The sequence below is a fragment of the Melanaphis sacchari genome, unplaced genomic scaffold (genome assembly GCF_002803265.2).
Source record: "Melanaphis sacchari strain LSU unplaced genomic scaffold, SCAv2.0 Contig0_pilon_pilon, whole genome shotgun sequence".
NCBI lineage: Eukaryota > Metazoa > Arthropoda > Insecta > Hemiptera > Aphididae > Melanaphis > Melanaphis sacchari.
In genome coordinates, this window is record NW_020270366.1 from 11,212,607 (window position 1) to 11,236,185 (window position 23,579).

Consider the following 23,579-nt stretch of genomic DNA (forward strand, 5'->3'; position numbering starts at 1 on the left):
TGTCGACGATCAAGCACTGAGTGTACGCGCTCTTTTATATAATCTGGACAGGAAAATTCGTTGATGCAAAATAGTCTCTTAGCAGTATAAATGTCGAGTATTCGGTTCTAAGAAAACCACCAAATAATTATAAAATGATCGATAAAATAAAAAAAAATCTATGAACACTGAGCATAAAATATTTGAAAATTATGTATAAATTATAATATTTTTCCAAACTTACATCATGAAAAAAATCATATTATTTACACATTAGCTATTTAAAAATGTAATATTATAATGTTTATCTTTAAATTGTTTTTGTTCGAAGTTGACGTATTTTATGTAGTCTGTATAAGTTTATTTATTTTCCGAGAAAACCCGATCTGACGACTGACGATAAATGTTTATTATTTTAATGTTGAAGTATGCTGTACGAATATACGTTACCATATTTTGTATTGTTTATTTGCTCTTATCGAGTAGTCAGTTTTATTTAAACACGACGATTTTGTTATGTAACATTCATAACAATGATTTAAATGAAAATATTTTCAATATAAAAATACATTTTTTGTTTTGTATTTTAACATTTTGTCTTATGTTGATATCCGGAACACTGCATAGTTCCAACCATGTAAGGGCGTAGAATTTTTATTAGCCCCGGATGTCAAACTTCTAGATCTGGTACTGTAGCTAAGGTATAAATGTTTAAAAATGTCTTTGAATTATAATAATAATATTTTGATATTGACACTCAAAACAATGTTATTCTTTCACTGTGGACTGTAGAAGAACACTAATTCAGTAAGGTAAAGTCACGTTTTATACAATAACCAACATGACAAGCATATGTAGTGTACACCTATTTCATATCGAACGATTCGGAGAATAATTGATAAATCGTCCCGAAAATTCAATGCCGACTTCAAACACTTAGTGAGACAAAAGGTAGAGGTATAAAAAAAAAATAATAAGTGCATGTACACACAGCGATAAACCCGAATCCATTTACTACCTCACGTCAATGTACTAAAGCTTTGATAAATAAAATTATTTACGAAGTTTTAGTCACTTTAAATTTTGTTAATCTAAAAGAAAAACTACTTTCATGCGTTTATAAAGTCATACTTAAATTGAAAATTATTTGCTACGCAGACTTCTTTCGATGAATTTTTATGTTAACTAGTGTTAAAGTTCAGAAAATTAATCCTACGTTTTAAGTTTACTCTGTGCGTACATTTTTATTTGGATAAACGCAGAATTTTTGCTGTAGTTGACGACTGCATTTAATAATTATAATTCACATTATGCACCATTTATATTATAGTATGATATCGTGTAAATGATAGTAATTTCCGTGTTCCACAGCAATTATAATATAATAGGTATGAAAACAGCTTTTTTTTTTCTTGACAGTTTTTTCCTCTATATTATTGCCTTTTAGACGTTACTACATTCTAAAATGACTACCGTGTGCGTTTAGAATCCCATAGTTAGGGTACAGTTCAAATTGTAATTCTAGAACGTTACTCAAGTATAATAATTTATGTATTAGTTTCTCGTCGACCGCGTCTCGACCTCACGCGCTAGCGAAATATAAATGGTCTAGACAGCATATATCCCCGGCGGACACATCCGTCTAAATTTAAACACCCATTATAATATTGTGTACATCACAGCAATAATAATATACAGTATTATCACACCGATAAATGTATATTTGTTCAATTGTGTTCAACCTTTGTTAGGATGGGGACGGGTAGGACGATATTGGATTATAATATTTAGGGTATTATTGTACGTCGTTGGGCTATGACGTTCAATCGCAGATATTATTTTTAGTTACCGCACTGTAGTACGAGGCCCGTGAGAATTTCTTAATTTGTAATCATGAAAATTGTATTATTATGCCCCGCAACCACTTAAAATGAGTAAATATTTGCGGGACATTTTGTATACATCATTATAATAATATGTATCTATACGTAAAGCATTTGTGTGCGCCACAAATGGTTTATAGAAAATCAGTTATACAAATTATGCATCATGAATGATACGATATTGGTAGCGACCAAGTTTAGGTGTGTGGTGTTAATATATTAGATATGGACAAATAAGTGATTACAACCGCTTGTTGGAAATTTTGCATTTTTATTTTTAAATTGGAAAAAATGTTAAAACTATATTAAAGTATTTAATACTTAACCAAATAATACATTAGGTACATAATACGAAATTAATAACAACTAAATAAACAATAATAATAATGATTCGTGTGCTGACTGACCGTTATATCACGTCACGTCAGATATTCATCTTAAAAGTTAAAATGTATAGGTAAAAAATCATTTATTAACCGAATATTTTTGTCTATCTAAAAAATATTAATGAATAAAATAATTTTGATATAACGATACCGTGTATATTTTAAAAACATTTAAAATTATACAATGTTATGGTAAGTCTTAATATTATTTTTATTAAAGATTAAATTAATGGTAATAATTAAAAGATATTATTTTCCAATAAACGTATATCTTGAAAATAAATCATACGAATATTAATTATTAATATATACTTATAATGTAATATAATATTTTGATAAAAAATATTATGTTTTTGGTATGGAGATTTTTAAAATTCAGTAAGTCGATAATGTTTAAACATAACATCTTCCTAAATGCCACTAAATTATTGTTTAATTATTTAAATACTTCAAAATAATTTTTTACCGGCTTGATAGCTTGACTGAAACATGTTTTTGATGAGTAGACCGAAATATTTCACCTACAAGCATTAAGTCATGTTTTTCAAAAATACACGTGTAATCAAGTATCCATTTATATTTAGAATTATTAATACTAGACAGTAGACACTTTATTTTTTATTAATTTATTTAAAGCATATTTTTTTGATGACATGCTAGTACAACAAATAATTATTTTTTGTTCATTTGGAATAACATCAAAAAAATATCTGGTAACTTTCGTATTTTATTGAATTGTTCGATTAATAGAACGATCCGTTTGGATGTCAATTAATTTTTATACAACTAAAATTTAATTTAATTTAATAATTTTTAAAATTACATTTATTTAAATTATTTATTAAAATTGCTTTATAAAATTCGCAATACTAATTAGTAATTATTGATTTAACAATTTATTAATGTACTTAAAATTAACTTGATATATAAACTGTAGAATAATGCCAATATGCAGTATATAATATATAAGGTTCATCAACATTTATTACAATACAGATGTGGTTTTTGAAAGTAAATCAAAATCATACGTTATGTAAATTACGTAATATTATTATAATTTATCAAATTTATTTATTTTAATATAAATATGGGCAAATAATTATTAATACAAAACATATTAAAACATATAAAACTGTCAAAGACAACACGTTCCTTATAAATATTAGCTAAAAAAGAAAAGATGGATCCCGCATTGGCGCATTAATCATCTATCAGTATAACTCCGGTAGATGGGTTTTTGTTTGTGTAAATATGGTAGAACTGTTTTAATGTTAGAATTATCAAATAATAAATATAGATATATAGATATATACTTAAATAAAAGCTGAAAATAATTATTTATTCAATAAAATGTATTTGAAGCATTCCATTTAAATAATAAATAAATTAATATTATCGCTTTTAGTGCAGTTAGAATACGCGTTAAATTCTGTACAAACGTAAATCGTAACGAAAACAAGTCAAAATAACTTGAGGATGGACGGAAGATCAAAACTAAAGAAAGAATAGCTAAGAATGGTGTTCACAAAGACGTATAATAACAAATGATAATAAAACGCTTAAACAGTTGAGACTTAAAAATAGGTAGTATACAATTAGGAATACATAATAATATAATTGTCTTTCAAAAAGCAAAATCTGAATATTAAAAATCCTCGAATTTTGTACATTGAAATATTATATACATAAAAACTACAGAATGTAACAGATGTAACTGACCAATTATGTAATGATTTATAAATGATTCCATGCATTTTTAAAATTTAATTATTTAAATAATTATTGATCACATTATATGTTTAATAAAGATAGGTAAACAAAAGTTATTACAATTTTAGTAAATTACATTTGGTAGTTATTTTCGTTACTTCTTGTATATTATACTCTTACCCCGCGGGTAGTATTATTAGAATTGTATTGATCATGTAAATCGTCATTCAAATTTATATTATTAGAATAGATTATGTATTGATTTTTTCAAAGAAATAGATAAGCAGATTTTATGGAAAATAATAAGATGTTTGTTTGAAAATATAAACCTAATTTAAATGCCCTAACTTTTTCCGACATTTGTTTTTGTTTTAACAGTCCAACTCAATTTCATTTTTACTGGTTTATATATTATTAAACATTATACGACCTACACAAGCATTATTACCAAGCGAGCTTGAAATCTAAGAACTTTATATAACGTGAATCAAATCTATATGTATGGCACGCTATTGCTAATGTTTCTTCATAAACAAACACCCTTAGTAGTTAATTACTTTTAACTATAGTGTCTAACAAAATAAATAATTTAATTTTGGAATCCCATTTAATGTCCTCGAGTTGCATTATTTTATTACTTCTAATCAAATGATATAAAGTTTATATTTTGTTTCCACATGGATTTACTTGTGTACTCACGTTAGACAATTTATATTATTTAAAAATAAATTTAACGAAATTCCACCTCAATCTGTAATAATTACACTTGTGTCTATATCAATACAAAATTAATTCGTAATCTCAGATCTCCGTTCACTGTCCTTTTAATTTGTAAAGCACGACCATAGTCCACTGAGTAAATACAATGTTTAAGTACAACAAATATAGTTGCAAAGCTGTAGAATTATAGTTAGCAAACGCATTAAGAATATTATTGTAATATTTATGTATCTAAGTCTGTAAGTGATTAGTCGATTTAAGCTCAATTTTGCGGTGACTAAAATAGTATTGTTTGATCCAATTAAAGTATCAAACATACAAATTTATAGATTTTGATAAAAAATATTCCATTTTAATTCTACTAAAGCTTTGCTCTTTCTGAAATAACCTGTATCCTTAACATCCGTAAATAAGTTTAAAAATTTTAAACTCAAAAATTCGCAGTATGTATTCCAAATTATTTCGCTAAGCAATCATTTTAGTCGAATTAACAATAAATGACGCATATATTGATGAATATTCGATAAATCAGATTTGAAAATTTCTATTACACATTATTATTACCTTTTTAAAGTGATCAAATTAGTATTATTTCGCAATATATTGAGATAATTCCATTTCCACTTTATATTTATAATTCATAAACATAGATACGTATTACTTTTGAACATGGTGAATATTATAATAGTTTCTAGTTTTTGCGTCAATGATTTATAAGTCCATAAAATTAAGTTTGGACAATACGACTATATATTATCTTATAGGACCTAATACAGATCAAATTCAATCTACTATATAGTTACTAGTTAGTTATACAATAATTTTGTATAGCATTATAACTGTTATTAAATTGAATATTGTAAATTTCAACTTATAGTGAGACAATAAATCAAATTTGTAACTATAAATTAATGCAAATTTAAATGGTTTAAAAAAGTTTAAGAATAAGAACTGATAAATTTAGTTTGATAAAAAGTTTTTTTTTTTAGAAAAAAACGTTTGGAATTTTATTTTCTAGAGCGCGTGAAACGACGTGTAACTAATTTAGGCTATATGTGTGATATTTTCAACTTTTTACATATTTTCTATTACTTTTGAAATATTATCATCACACACATATATAGTATGAAATGAAATCGTTCAGTTAAAAACTTAAAAGCTTGTCGTCGATATAGTTAACACGATTTTGAAGTTCCAAAAAAGTGTTTATACTGTGTATTTTATAAACATTTGTCAAGGTTGTAACTTTTTTAAATTTAACACTTCGAATTTCGATTAATATACCACGCATTGGGACGGACTACACGTACATTTAGATGATTCCGTCGTAATTTACTCGATTGAAGTCGAAGTACATGGAAAATCCTAAAATGATTTAATAATCTAACACGCGTTATCGTTTTAACGAAAATGGTATTTACTAGTACATAGTGTACATGACGAAAAAATAAATTGCCTCTCATAACTAATCACAATAAGATAAGTTAAGAGTATGTTGTGAATTTTTCAACACTCCAATTACAAGATTTTTTCGGAAAATATAATTTCACGCATTTGAGATTATTAAACGTCCGAGGTTGTATAATACACTATATGTATACAGCTTTTTATTGATGTGAATAATTTTTTAATATAAAATTTTCTAGGAATAGATACATTGCGAACACGGGAAAAGATAAGATGCATTTCTAGGAGACATTTTTTACTACACAATCCACATTATGTAATACGTAACGCGTACGGATCTTACTTGATCATAATTTTTTGTTGATTAAAATATTATTTTTAGAAAACCATAATAAGAAATCTGATATCTGCTTTCATCAGCTCGAGATTGAAAACCATACCACGCACAACAATGGTCTCATTACACTTCGTATTATGCATTTTTTGAACGAGCCCAGTAAACTAATAATCTTGTCGTGTCCCAGAACAATATTATAATTGAGCTTTTACTTAATAATGAATAACGATAATTATATATTATCATGCGTTATACTTAGGTTGTAAATATCTAATCAATATTAAATTACATGGCGTACAACTAAATAGGAATTAAAAACAATATTTGCTGTTGTTGACTTTCCATCATTAGATTTAGTCGTGTGTCTCTATAGGATTTTGACTACATAAAATAAAAATTACCTGTTATACACAATCAAAAAACACATTATGTATGTATTATAAAATCTGATAAGGTTACGTTTATTTTACGTCGGTACGTACTACGTATATATATCATGCATGTAAATATTACCGTATGTGCACATTCCATGATCATAATATTGACCATACCGTGTGCATAAAGTGTTCATAAGTCGATGAGTAATCAATTTTCAATAGGATAGACCACGAAATTGTTTATGATCGGTTTCATTTTACATGATTATCATACGATATCGAATTGGTTCGGAGACAGCGATTTTGGTACCACATGACATAGACGTATCTCTCAAACCTATTAATCAGTTTTAGACAAGCTCATCACGTGTAGAAGGGAATCCATTTGACCGTAAATCATTTGGTCATTATGCCGTATGTCAGTGTACAGCTTAGCTATATCTCTAACCTAAATCAATTAATTTAAAAGGTATACAAAAAAAAAAGTTTCAGGGTAAATTTTAACTGAAAAATCTCTATACGTTTTTAAAGACAATAAATAATCCGGATCATCGTGGATATTTTTTTTCAAAAAAAGCCAATACATGATTTTTGAATATTTGTTGAAAAATCATAAATAATAATCGATTTGCATATGTGATCTTCAGATAAGTGAAAAGTTTATGTCGTACACAGTTGTACTTATTGACGGGAAAGTTCATACCTACATTTTTCTATTTATAAATTATTTATTTGTTTACGTATGTATTATTATAAAGTTATTAATTTTTATATTTTTATCTTCAAATAAGATTCAAGTAATTAATAGTAATCAGTATGCTTGATTTGGTTTAAATATATCCACTGCTTTTTCTTATATAAATATAAATATAAATCAATGATACATTTGATTTAAAATTGTAATAGTAAATAATGTATTTATCCGTGGATAAGACAGCGACAATATTGATGTGGGTATAAAAAGAGAACAGCTATTAAGTAGACACATGATACAAATAGGTAGAATAAACATATTAAACGCTTAAAAATGCAAATATATTGTATTATAATATGATGTCTAACAACTAATTTTTTATATTGGCGATTTTAATAATTTAAACTTATAAGCTGATTCAATATATTATGCATATAATGGATCGAAATAAAAAAAAGTTAATAATGAATTTTAAAAATAAACCTCTAAATAACATATTATTGTTGATATATCATTTTAAGCTAATGTTTAATATTCTCTACAAATTGAACAATAATTTCTTCAAATGTTTGTTTAATATTAATTTAATGCTGGAAAATTTAATGATTCGAGTAAAAGTTTTAGGTTTTGTACCTATCGAATAATTTTAATGGTTAGTATCGTAGAATATATAATTGATTGATACATTATTATGATATGAATAAATGACTTCAAAATAATTTGCAAATAGTGTAAGAATTTTCGACTGCTTTTCTAATGTAAATGTAGACATTCCCTGGTTATTGACGACAATCCCCAGTTTAGTTAGAGAATTATGTTTAATACAGTTATGGCTATATTAAAAACAAAATATTGTAATGTGACAACGGGGGCAGTTATGGCATATTTAGGCTTATGCAGTAATTGTCTAAAACAAACAATCAAATTCAAAAAGAGGACTTGTGACAAAACTAATTCTGCATTTTGTATTTAATTCAAGGGCGTAAATTAATTTAATTGACATGCAATCGCAAAATTGTAATAATTATCGCTATATAATGAACTACCTACTAAGATCATTTAACTAAATTTGTAATTTTAAAACCTCTAAAGACAAAAAAGGCCAAAGAGATCGCTTTAAATATAATCAATATTTATACAATATTTGTCACACCCGCTAACGGATAACGGTAGTGAGTTTGTAAATTTTATAATAATAAATGTAAATTAAATGTTGGGAGACATCAAAATAATTGTGCTTGGCAAGCCACATCATGGCCAGAGTCAAGAATCAATTGAACGGGTGAATAGGGATGTTGAAGAAATGTTGGCATATTGTATACTGATAATAGATCAAAATATTGACCAATGGTATTAAAATTTGCGCGATTTCAAAAAAATCGGGCTTTGAATTCAAGTAGACTATTAATTAATAAAAAATTTAATTTTTTTAAGATTATTTTAATTTTTATTTATTAATGTTTTTAAATTTAAATATGCTTATTATGTGTATTGAAAAATCACCATATGGAGCGATGTTTGGTTGTACAGTATGGACAGGACTGGTTTCAACAGGAATCCCTTACGGTAAAATAGAAAAAAACTTAAGTCAGAAAAAGATATAAAAGCACCATTTATAATAACATCAACCATTCAGATCATGTTAATGCAGTAGAAAATAATTTAGTCTATGTTGGAAATATTGACAATGAAGTAAACTCTGAGTTTAAAAATGATTTAGTTAATGTTGGAAATCTTGAGAATGAATTAAACTTGGAGACTGAAAATTAATTAAGAAATTCTAAGAATATAGGTTATTATTAAATATTTATATTATGTTATTTACAAATTAGTAAGCAATAAAATGTAGGGAAATAACTACGTGAAATCGCAGGACAAGGAATAGCTGGTTATCAATGCTTCATTCAATACAATTACAAAACTGGTTGTAGCACTAAAAATGTGCTTGCATAGGCAGCAAAAAATGCAGTTTAAAATTTCATGGTAACCAAAACTGTGAAATAAATAATTTATAATATGCATCTATTTTATTTATTTAAATTAAGTATTTAAAATAAAAAATGAATCACTTATCAACAATAAATAATAATTAAATAGTACCTATAATAAGCAATCAATGTATTATTTGACATTTATTGATCATTTACCACAAAATTTTGTAAATAACGTCAATGACCATAGTGAAAGATGTACTTTTAAGTTTAAAATGTGTTTTTTACAATATTTATCTACATAATCGAATCATTTAGCAAATGATGTCATTTACCGGTGAATTGACGCCATTCACTAATTTTCGTCTTTCACCGTAACATAATATAATATAACATTTACATATTATGCACGCGTATGTATCATAATATTATCGAATATTTATAACCACTGGTACAACGTTGAAAATTTGATTGGATATACTAATTTAGAGAAATAGATAAACAAATAAAAAATAAGTAAAAAAAATGAAATTTAATTATTATTAATATTTTTTTTTTTTTTTTGTAACTATTTAGAATTTTGTTTTTAAAATATAGTCATAAAATGTTTTGAATTATTGATCAATTTATAAAAATATGCATATAATTCATACTTTTTAAAGGAAATATTGATAAATTAAACTTACACATAGGACGTAATAAAAGTGGTTTTATTATTGAGAATAATTCAAATACATGCATAACATGTTAAATATATTATGATATTGAATAATATGTATAAAAAGATATTTTAAAAGTATTAACTTAAAGTTTTTTATTGTTGAAATAAATTTATACTACCACGATAACATAATACCTTTGTCGGAAGATTCAATCAATTAAGACTCGTAAAAATAAATGTTCAAGAATTAGAATAAATACATTTAATATGAGTGATGGTAAAAATAAAATGTTTAATAATTAAAATCAGTGCTGTTTTTTAATACTGTGTAGTATTGCAATTTTATTTTTGTGTCCTATTATCAAATTTAAACTTCAAACTTTTTAATACAGCTTGTTATTTTATTAAATATGTTGATATTGTACGAATTCCGATAAATCATTTTAATTTCCGTTTTAAAGAGCATTTAAAAATTAAAATTAATTTTGAAAATTCTATTGTATTAGAAATGTAGTTTGGACAAATTATAATTATTAAAACCAAATGCTATTATTGGAAAGTCACAATGAATCTTATTCTTAAGAAAAATTTAGTTCAAATAAAAAGTTATGATATAGATACAACTTTTTTTAAGCTAGAATTTTTTTTTTAGTTAATGATCATGCATTTTAATTTTGATAAAATTCACTTTATTTAGTTAACAATTTCTATGAAGAATTTTATATTTGTATGAAGGCACTAAAGCTTTGTTATCTAGATACAGGCCACAGGCATACTGTGATGAATTTATAATTTATGATTTCAAATATGGAAGTGACAATATATATTATTCATATTATTCAGAGCTCCATTTGCCCAGATGTGGTCAAGACTTGTGATCAAAACTGACGTTCTTACCACAATATTTATTTGACGTATTTTTGCTTTTTTTGCTCAAATATCATTGTAGAAAATGACCTTTCTGAAGTACTATCTGTGCAAAATGTTTTGTAATCTGTATAAAAGGCAACATGGAACTTTTGGAACATTATTCTTTCACACAAAGGTGTGTTTACGTATTAAAAACATACACATACAATCATACTAATCTAGCTTCCTCGGTTTACTCTGATTATAAAATGTATCATTCACCTACACATTACATATAATATATTTTATAGTAAGTAGAAATATAATTTCGAAATTAAATAATATATTATTTCAACCATTATAGATTTATAAAAAAAAACATGAGTTAATTATATTAAGTAAACATTAGTTGTAACTTGTGAATTAATTTAATTATATTATAAAATACAATGATAATAATTAAACTTAATCAAAATATTGATTTTTATTCAGACTTGATCAATTTTCAAATTTTCATATCATACAACGAATATTATATTTTCTTATGTACGATTTGTAATTTTTTTTAATTAAGTTTTTATTATTTTGAATACAGCTAATATGCATTTAAAATATAATGCATATAAAATAAGAAGCGTATACTTATATAAAATCATTAATGAAATTATATTTAAAAAAAAATCATATGGGTTAATAGTTTAAATTCATTTTAGAAAATCTATTTATAAAAATTGGACCATTGCAGTATTATCAAGGTCTATTTAGTGTATGGTTGGTGCATTTGTTGATCGTAATTAAATTAAAAATATCAAATTTTATTATATTTTGGAGTGTTTTATGTGTTTTAGATTAGTTTCAAACAAACAAATTATGTTTTGTTTATTGTAATTGGTTTAATTAATATCTATCTCAATATTATTATTATTTATTTTTTTTTTATTACAAAAAAATTAATATTTTACAAGAATCCGCACTAGAATCAAACATTGGTATTATTTTTATCAAATAATAACGTAAACAATCTAATGAACGCGTCAGTATCATTATTGTTATATGTCAATATCAGATTTTATATTTTTGGTTATAAAAACCAACTGGTGACGCTCGTCAGATCACAGTAAATTGATGTGTATAACTTAGTCATTTGTTTTCACACATCGATGGCGTCTGCCGATTTGAAAGGGAAAAAATAAAAACGTAAAAACGATTAATCATCTTCGGACCTAATCGTGCGAAAGTAACTTTTTTACACTAATTTAAGTTCGGATTTTTTTTTTTATCAATACAATTGTGTCTTGAATTCAATTATTTGCATCTTTTTTTAGAAATATTGGTTTAGAAGTTGAAATCATCAAATAAATTGCAGGATAGATAATGCTGTCGCTATTTTAAACTTAATTAAGAGCAAGGGCTTACATTATTTTTGTGGTAAATATTATCATTAATTCAAACTTTTTATTGCATTTATCAAATTATTATAATTTTATAAGTTCATAAAATAACTTTTAGTTGATATATATACATGTATATAAGTATGTATTTTGTTTTAATGTAGTCATGTGTATACTTTGTTATATGATATATTTTTTTATAAACAGCTAACAGATCGTATTAAATCTGAACGAGTTATTTTGTTTATTTTTATTTTTTGGTAGATAAAGATCAAAAATTTGTTAATTATTATTATTATATTCACAGATGGTAATTATATTTTATGAATATATTTAATATAATATACAAGCATTATGAATAAATTAAAGCATTTCATTACGTACTAAAAATATGATATAATAATATGCGCTTAAACAAATGGTCAAAATTATTCATGAAACAAAGACATTAAAGTAAGAAATGCCAATCTTGTTTTCCAAATTATATAGTTTAGCGTATACAAATATCCAGAGCATATTGTTAGATAATATAGAGTATAGACCATGTTATTAAAATACGAAATGTGCACGATAAAATTACAATAATTATTTTTGCTGAAGCTAATTTTTAGTAATAGTTTTTATTACAAAAATACACTTAAAAAAAAAAAACTAATTTCTAAAGAGATATTATTCAAATTAAATGGAAATAATAATTATAATAATAAATATTATCGACTTTAATTATATTGTTTATTCCTAATGTATATTTATTTAAAAAAATAAATGAACGTGTTTTAAATACACATAATCGAATATATATATATATATATAGTAAGAATCTGTACTACTTTTGTCACACACATTATTTACTTTTACAACCACAAAAGTAACTTTTTATTTAAAATTTAAAATTGTGTTTTTATCTTAAAAATTAATTTACCAGCAAAAAAAAATTTAAATGTTCAAACCCAGCTGAAGTAAGAAAACGAAAAAGATTTGTGTTAATATTATTTGATAGATCAAAGTTTTAAATTTGAAAATTCTGTGTCTGATTGATTGCTATCTTCCATAATATAAATCGCTTCTACGAATAACATTTGCCATAACCACAGTTATTATGAATTATAAGTGACACTGCAACTTTCTAGTATGACAGCATATGATTAATATATTTTCAAACTTTTTATACGAAAAGATAGGTTGGGATAGTTGCTATATAACTGGCCATTTTTAAAAATAATCAGCCTTAAACGTAATAAATCATGCATGTAATACTAATATATAATAGACATTATCTATACTATAATAATACTCATCGCGGTAATAATGTAATTTAAAAGGATATCAAAATTCTACGTCTGTCAATTAGTTTTAATGTTTAATAATAGACACGAATTATTAAATTATTAGTGTTTATAATACTTCTGCCAAACTTAATGTTTTAGTATTCGTTTTACACGTAAAATAATTATATACGCATTGTTACTCAATGTTTAACATACTGTTTTAATAACACAATTTATTACATTGTTATTTATAAATTATTATTTATATTTTAATATTTTCATACCGTATTTAACCTTTATGGTGTTAATTTTAACGCTGAAAAACCCTAATATTTCATCATAACTTTACCCACGTACTCATTATTTTTCATAAAAGTCATTTTGGACTCGACAAAATTATATTTCATGTAATATGTTATATCCAAATAAATGTGTCAATCTTAATATCATGGATTCTGATTTCAAATACTCAAAGAATATTATGCACATTTTACTATATTGTACTATAAATACTAAATCTTGGGAAGTGGATACATATTTATTAGGGTTTAATATGCAGCTACAATCTAAGATATAATAATGTGGGTTACTATAATCAAGTCTAGTGAATATAATATAAAACCCGAACAAAGTATAAGTAATCATTATTATACCTCGACATGAGCTCTATCAGACATAATTTAAATAGGGGTGCTTGGGTTGTTTAAAACGGTGTTAACAGGGTATGCGCATCTGATGATTCTGCTTTTGAGACACTTCGCATAATATTAAAACCTGTAGAACGCAATAATAATAAAATTATCATCACAACAATGTATATTTAACTAGGAACAACTATTATCATTAAAGAAGGCACATAAAACTGATTTGTCATAACATTACGGCAAACAATAACGTAGCGTCACTGTGTACTACGTACCTGTAGGCTGTGTACTTATATAACATAACTCAATCGCTATAATTGTTATACATATGTTATGAGAGGTGTAACCAAAACATTCTCATTAAACAGCCATTAGTACGATTAATAATAATTATTATGAGCAGTAGTAGTTTATTGAGATAAGTTAAGTACTTGGCTACACGTATTATGCGTATGTGAACAATTATTATATAATTGTTAATTATTTAAGACACTATCCCAAAAACATTTTCTCAAATAAAATTGATTGAAACCGTATGAAACTGCGCGTATTTACTACAGATATCTAGTAAATTATTCATTTGATAAAAAAAAAAAAAAACACCTACTAAGACAGAGTATAGTCAAATATAATGAAATAAATGACACAGAGTATACATTTTTTTTTAAATATATTTTTTTTTTTATAATCTTTTTAACTTGAAACTATAATTGTAGAAAAAAAAATAAGAGAAATTACAGATACATTATTTTATTGTACAATTTAACTAACGAAACTAAGAAAAACTAAATTATGTTTTTTGGGCGTGATATAAAATAATTGTAAATGCCTAGGATTGACCGACAGAGCCCTAAAGCGTATATAATTTAAATATGACCTTTTATGGATTAGTTCAATAATTTAAGTATAAAATAAAAATTTGAATAGAACATTTTTCAAATTACTTTAAAGAGATAATTTATGTATTAAATCAATATCAGCAATGGCTAGTTTTTATATATTTAATTTAAAGGTCTCTATCTTTATAAGTTAATTTTAAAATTCTGTCAATCAAGCCTGATTTTTAATAATTCCAAGCCAAAGAATCAACTATAATTTAGAATGTACTAAAGCAAAAGTAAAGAATTCTAAGACACATTGGCTCATACAGTGCAATTACGTTTTAAGCATCTAAAAGCTTTTCCAACAATAGTTTCTATATTATTCTATATTATATTTTGGTACTATTGGTACTTAAAGTATATGCCAGATGATAAAATTGTACCAATATTTCTAACCTCATTAAAAATTTCTTCTGTTTGAATCGAATAGTTTATAATGGTATAAAATAAGTACATTTTTACGAAGGAAACGTTTAGCTGCATTGCAGTGGAATTAAATTTAAATTCATTTGTCTGTAAAAAAAAATGTAATCCAGTATCTATGTGCATCATGATGAAAATCTGTACAAGTGTTGTTGTAATTAAAGCTGCATAAGTACATATTATATAGATAGAATATATACACTGAAATTGATGAATGATTGACAACGTATTATAAGTCAAGTTAATACAGCCACTTCAGCTATAGATTTCTTGGAATATATTATTTAAAGGGGAGAAAAACCAGCAGAAATTTGACGAAGAGTGATGGAGTGGAGTTATTGAGTTTTCAGTCGGATTTTGTGTCATATTCAGCCATACTAAAATTATTACGAATGCATTTAATATTACGCATAACACTGCAATATATAAAAATATATATTGCAATACAAAATTGTGCGAATACGTTATATAGGTTAGGTTACGAAAAAATCAATTAGGGAGATGGTAGGTAGGCATATCGTATTGGCAAACGTCCGGCGAACGGATTACTTGGGTAAAAACGTGTCCGACTTACTTGGTGCATGTCGATTGTTGGCAATCGAATTCATAATATCAAATCGGACGGCAAGGCTGAGGTCCGGTTTCTCGACATTGGCTTTGGCTCGGCGGCCAATCGATCGACCGGACAGCACGTCATGTACCGCACTTCTGAGTTGCCTGCATAAAAAAAATACTCATGACATACATGAAAAAATAAATAAACGAAAATCCTATCGCCTTCATCGCACTGTCGTTTTTTGTGTATACTACTAATAATAATAAAACAATTTTTTTTTCGAGAGAGAAATAAAAATATATATATCGCAAGACACGAATATAATAACGTGGCATAATAATATAAATCTATAGTAAAAAGTTTTATTTTTTTTTTTTTTTCGAGCAGCAATAAAGAAGGAGGTATAAGATTGTATACACATACACTATATAATATGCACAGAAAAATCTATTTTAAATTGTTCAAAGGGAGAAAGTATAACAAAACAGTTATTTAAATATTTAAATAAACAACAGTTTATTTAAAAACTTCGCTCCAAATATGAGTTATTTGTATGAATATTAGTTATAAGTTATTATTACGAGTTCATAAAATGTTATATATTATTATGTATTTTTTATAGCTAATTTATCTATTTTTATAAATACGTTAATCATCGACAAAAATAATTGTATATATTGTTTAAAATATATCCGCTGAGTTTTAATGTCCTCAACAAATTAGAATTTCGAAGCATATAGCAGGTAGTACAAAACCTCTGAAATTGAAAAAAAAGAGCGCAAGAAGGTTAATTTTTCTCTCATATTTTGTCGTAAATACGCTGACATCTACAAGAAACTCTGCTGTTACGTCAACGGAAGGCCGTTGAAATAATAATATTAATAACTAATATGATAACAAAAACATGTAAGTTAACGCGTGTGGCGTGCAAAACGTGCAGCATATATTTAATATAAGTACGCATAGTTTATAAATTCGCTCTCGGCTCTTTACGCACACACATACAACTATATTATATTGTATTGCGACAGTGCGATCGCCAAAGGGTGTTGTTTTACGTTAACTGTGGTTAACGACTTCGACGCGTTTGTAATTGTAAAAATATCAGTACGAAGCGGAAAAGAAAAAAAAGTTAGGAAACATCAAAAAGTTTACTGATTACCACGGGACAACGGGTGAACGGGTGTTTCGATTATGACCGATAACGCAGGACGTTGCGCAAAAGCTAGAAATAAAAATAAAATTCTAAATAGTATGACCCTGTAAAGATGCTTAATCGTTTTGCGGTTCAGCCATATTATAATGTTATCGTTATAAATATTATAAATTAACAAAAATTACGCGCTGCGAACGATTATTTTATAATTATAATGTATACAACATTAACGATACGATAGTTTTAGGCGATTAATTAAAACTTTCCACAAATATCAAGCCCGCAGGTAATAAAATATTGATTTATTTAAAATTACATTGAATTACAATATAATATTAAATACAAAGTACAAGGTAGGCACAATGAACACTATTTAAATACTAAGCTTTTTTGTTAAATTATATAAATTGTATTTTAATAAGTAGTTATGAGCTTAACTTTTTTAATTTTCACAGGAGACCTCCATTATTTGAATTCAGACATTTGTCAATAAAGTTTCCTCTTTCTGGAACTATTAGGCGGCATATGCGAATTCTTATGAAAAACGAACTTTTATTTTAGCTTTTTTATCGTATACACTAAGTACCGGTGTCGTTATTAATAACTGTATTGTATAACAACCTCAACAGACATTGTATAACTCAAATAACCACTAAAAATTTAAAAAAAATTATACCTTTAAAATTCTCTTTATATTTTTATTTTTAACTTAAACAAAAATATATTTTTTATTAAATTTAAAAACAATTCTGAGAAATTTTTCACAATTTCAAATTTTTTGTGTATTTTTTGTTTAAAAAAATATATGTATCTCAATTTTCATTTAATTGCTATCGCCAACAGTATTTTGATGATTTTTACGTTATATAGATCTGTTTTTAAAATTACAGTTAAAAATAATTATATTAGATCAGGTAAAAACCTTGTTAGCATGTTACAAAGCTTTTAATTAACTTATAAAAATCTTAATATATAATTTTAAAATAGATTTGGATTTCAGTATTATATGATCAAAAAACCAAAAATGCTCTAAAATTTTTTAAAAATAACTCTAAAATGAAAATTGTCAAAAAATGCAAAATCAAAACTTCTTATTTTTATTCTAATTCTAAAATATAAAAAAAATGTATATGTTATGAAATGACCATCGTATAGCTAGCTCCAAAAAAATAATATAATGTATTGAAATATAAGCTTTTTAATGATCATCGTACGATTTGTGTACTTACAGTGTAACTACTAACTATGAAAGTTACCTACTATACTTTTTATGTGATGTGGCATTACGAAAATATTTCATTATAAAGTGTACGTCATAAAAAATTAAATAATACCAATATATATATATTTATATGTATACTATATAATATAAAAAGGGTATGTTGTCAGAAAGTCTTCAGTTTTTTCATACCGAAAGAATTTCGAACCAAAAATATTATTTTCTGTGTACAGTTTTAGCGTGACAGAATAATAAATAAAATATCATTGTCAACAATATAAAAAAATTTAATATCGAATATTTATATAAGTAGTTCTTTGAAAATAATCTGCACTGCGTTAAACAGTGGTATAATGTATGAAATTGTAAATAATATCAATTGCTATACCATACACGCGATACGCCACGCGTAGTGTATGGTATAATACGAGTACGTACATTTTTCGACTTTTTTTCATCGAATATAATAACTTACATATAATTATTATTATTCTACAACTGAAATATTAATTAAAATAAATTTGATTTAAAAAAGGGAGGGATATTATAATTATTTTTTGAACAGTGTATTAGCGTTAAACACTAGCACCATCATGTATTCAAAATATGCAAACGAATTTCATTAAATCTCAAATAATGCATACCTACCTGTAATACGTTTATCAAAATCATGCGTCGTAGATGTCGCCCCGTTGACATATCGACAACCATGTTCGGATTGTCGTTCCGATTCACATTATGTATTACATCAATAATATGTTTCACGGTGTTTATGAGCAGGTTACCCATCGAAACAATTATTACGGTTATAAATAATATATTTTCGTTTGGTCCGGTACGGTGGATCACGTTCGTTATTGTAGACGAGTTTAATTTCATTATATAAACATTATATTATATTTTTAATCGGCCATTAGATACAAGTTCTACATGACGAACAACCAAATCGCAAGAGTCGAAAAATCAACAAAAGTATCCCGAGGTATGCGGTACATTAGCTTCTTGATATATTATGTTTAGTATTCTATTGCTGTATTATGTATTTTACAGTTCAAAATATAGTTTCTTATTATATTTGTTGTATGAAAATGGTGAAAAATCAAATATCGAAGTACTCTATCTATAGAATATGGTGTACGAAATCTTAAATTTTTCCGATTTCTAACAATAAAAGAGAATTCGAAACGAAGGATTTATGATTTCTGGCGTGAACACGAATAGTACCCATTAGGTTTAGAGTTATTTTTTTATTTATCTATTTATCGAGTCGATGAACATTATTTTGGCTAGTAGTGCTCAATTTGTTTCTTATGGGTTGTCTTATCGATTGAAAATTCTACACAGATGATCCCACGTTGGAAATGTTAAGAGTTCACAATAGATAAATTCATAATTATATTTTTCCAGTTCTAACGAAAAATTCCACCGATTATAATTTAATTTACGGTGAAATAATTTAAAAAAAAAAAACATACATTAATTTTTTTTCTCTCAATTAGTTATTGTAACGATTGCAGTGTATCCTATGATAAATTTATATCAGAACACATTATTTATTTTATTTTAAAAACTAAAATAAGTTTAATAAATTAATATCCACAAAGATTTTAAAATATTCAAGTAAGTAAGTTTAAGATAAGTTAAAAAAAGAACTTAAACATTTATTGAAAAAATATAAATATATTTTTTAATATCGACGTAAAAAATATTGTTAGTATGAAAAAATGTTATGTTGAAGAAATACTATTAGTAAATACAGTTTTACCTGAGCTTCAGTTTATCATTGCTTTCAAAGGTGAACAATAATAACGTATCATTATACTGTGATGAGGTGATATCAAAGCAAGATGAATCTTCAAAATCCGGTCTTTGTATCGTATATAGATTTTTGTATATTTGATGAGTATTATTATTAGAACCTTATGAAAAATCGATTTTACTATATGTAAAACTATACTTGAAAATTATTTAATAAAACAAAAATCTTTCATTTTAAGAATTAAATATTATAATTTTAAATATATTAACAAGTTTAATAAATTTACTGCTTTAAAACATAGCTATAATAAATTTTAAATTGAATTTAGAGTAACTAACTCTACCAACAAACTAGTAACTAAATAAAATGAATTATATGTTTTCATTGTTATTCAAAGGATTGTTTTCTACCTTAATACAGTAAAAAGCAAAAACATTGAATATGTAAAAGAAATAAAATAACGAATAGTTGTAACAAAAAAGAGATAAATTGTACATCACTGAGTTTGCTCTTTGAAATTCAATGTAGTTACTTGACTACCAACGTACTTATTATAAACAATATTAAAACCAAGTTCATAAGTGTTTTTGTAAACATTTGCAGAAATTTCCTAGAAGAAACATGTCCATTAAAATTATTAACATATTTACAAGTCATTTGAATACTAAACTGTTAATAAAAATAATATAAAAATTGTTATTTAAAAATAAATGTGTTCTGTTAAACTATTTACTTTGTACATTTTTGAGATAATGTTGTACTCAATAAAATATGTGTTATAGTATCATTACTACATACCAATTGTGTCTCTAAATAATTTGTATTTCACATTTCAATCGAATTTTAAGCATACATTTCTCATAAATATTTACACACATGTAAATAAGGTTCTTAACATTTTATGCGTACGGTAATTGTTTAAACTATCAAATAACAAATTATTGAGTTAAAATGGAAATTTATATCTCTTGTTATCCAATTATCCGTTTGTAGACTGCATTTTTATTCGTCGTTTTAAGGTTAAAACAGTAAAACTATACCATGTTTGTTATGCTGATTTTTTTAATGTTTGAATGTGTTATTTAAAAGTTAAAAGATACCTATTGCTGTTCTATGTTAATGATGGGATGAAAAAAATATAAGAATATTTTACATTATATAGTGAAGTTTAAAAAGACCGTTCTGTATTTAAAATTCATAAACAAAAACAATTATTAAAGACTAGCAAAGTATATTTATAACTATAAAGTATATATTGTACTATGTATAATTATATAATATATATAGTTCTAGTATTTTATTAACATTTTTGTATTAATTTTTGAGTTGGTAATGTTTTTGGATTATTAAAAACCTCCATAGGGAGGTTAAATTATTTTAACACTTTTAAATACTTAAATGATGTTCTCAAAAATATAAAATATAATTTATATAGTAATACGTACATTTCACAATACTATTAACATTATAAAACACAATTTTTAATTATATTTTTCATTTGTATTTATAATATTAACATAAAAATGTATATTTTAGTATAATATTTATTAATTACTAAGTATTTCACTTAGTTTATAAATTAAATTTTACTAATCTAAGAATATAAGTTTTAAAGTTGAGAATATTTATATCAAATTCTGAAGAGTAAACATACATTTCATATCAATATATCAAAATAACTTTTCTATACTTGTACATTTTATATGATACTCAATTATTTGTAATCCTCCAATCTCGTTAAAAATATTTTAATGTATTATTACTTTCAGAGGAAATTTATAGAACATTTTTATAATTTAGGAACGAAATTGATTCATGATAATACATTGATAGGAAATAGTTTGAAAATATATATATCGTATAGAAAAATATTTGTACGAGTTTGATTAAATCCATTCAAATTAATTTAAATTGCAAATAATTTTTTTTTTGTTTAACTCTGAAATATTCTATACGCTATAATAATTGAGTTCAAACAAAGCAATCAATATGAGTTTCGATTTACCTACTTGTTTGAAATTATAATTAATAAAACGTTTGCATAACGCTACACCATTTTATTTTTATTTTTTATTTTAGTGTCTGAAACCTCAAAACATTTTTGTGGTATCAAAAATAAAACATATAATAAAATCAAATTGTTTTTTCGGTCGATAATTGTTTTTATTTGGTAGTATTTCTAAAATTAATTCTGTTGCAGATAATTGATTTGTTGATAATAATCATAATGTATTAAAGTTAAGAAATCATCTATAAATACATATTTAAATCTGTATAAATATTATATTACAATAAAAAATAAAAAATAATAACAAATGGAGAACATGGTGCGTTGTAATATTGAATTTGAAAACTACATAATAAAACATCGCATTTGAAAAATATTTGGGCTAGAGCTATAAAATAATTAGGTTAGCCTTGGCGTTCTTTGAACATTTTCACATGATCATACTTCTTAGAAATACCTACCAATCAATAAATAAAAATAGTTAGAATTCAAACACTTTTTTCAACCAATACAGCGTTTATGAAAAAAAAAAAAAAAAAAGATAATAAAATAATAATAATAAAATTTAATGATGCTTGTAATCATGTTGTGACGTATGGTAAATTAGATTTTATGTTTGACCTAATGTATTTGCGGTTAAATATATTAACATAAATATTACATTTTATATTATTTTTATATATATACATATTACACATATATTTTAATTTATAAGGTACTCTACTCACTACATTCAACTCCAATGCATTTCTTTCTAACAATAACGTTTGTTCACAATATTATTTGTTTTAAACCTGCCTCATTTTATAATAGCAATGTGTAGTGAGTTAAATATCTATTGCCTATTCCTTATCAACTTTTACTTTTTATAAATTTACCCTATGATTTCTATGGATGGTTGTATTTAGTATTTGACTACACAATGTCATAAAAAATATACATGATAATAAACTATTGGTGCACATTACTCATGGCATGTATATTTCATATAAATATTATGATTATTATACTCAAATATATGTCGAGTTCTAGATATGATTTATATATTTTTACGAACCAGATTTGGGTCAAACAATAATAATTCAAGTGTACCTATATTAATCCATGGTAAATTTTTCATCCTCATGATATCATTATTCTGTGGGTAGTATTACCATTAGAATAACCCTCGGGAGTTTAGAATACGTTTTGAAGTGTTAAATACTATTTACAGTCGCGGACTGCTCTTTGCTCGTCGCACACGTATTAATTACGCTCCGCTTAACTGTCGCGATCCCGTCTACTGTCGTATCCGAATGTGTCGTACTTAGTACGAAAAAAATCGCAATCGTCTTCATTAT

At 25.1% G+C, this 23,579-nt stretch overlaps 1 protein-coding gene across 1 annotated transcript in view; it reads right to left on the reverse strand.

The window, feature by feature from the left end:
- The window catches only part of LOC112603364 (glutamate receptor ionotropic, NMDA 3A-like), a 131,115-nt gene that overhangs the window by 29,977 nt on the left and 77,559 nt on the right, over positions 1–23,579 (reverse strand). Inside the window, exon 6 of the mRNA XM_025351895.1 lies at positions 16,116–16,258. Coding sequence (XP_025207680.1) covers positions 16,116–16,258 — 143 coding nt within the window. The remainder of the gene's footprint in view (positions 1–16,115; positions 16,259–23,579) is intronic.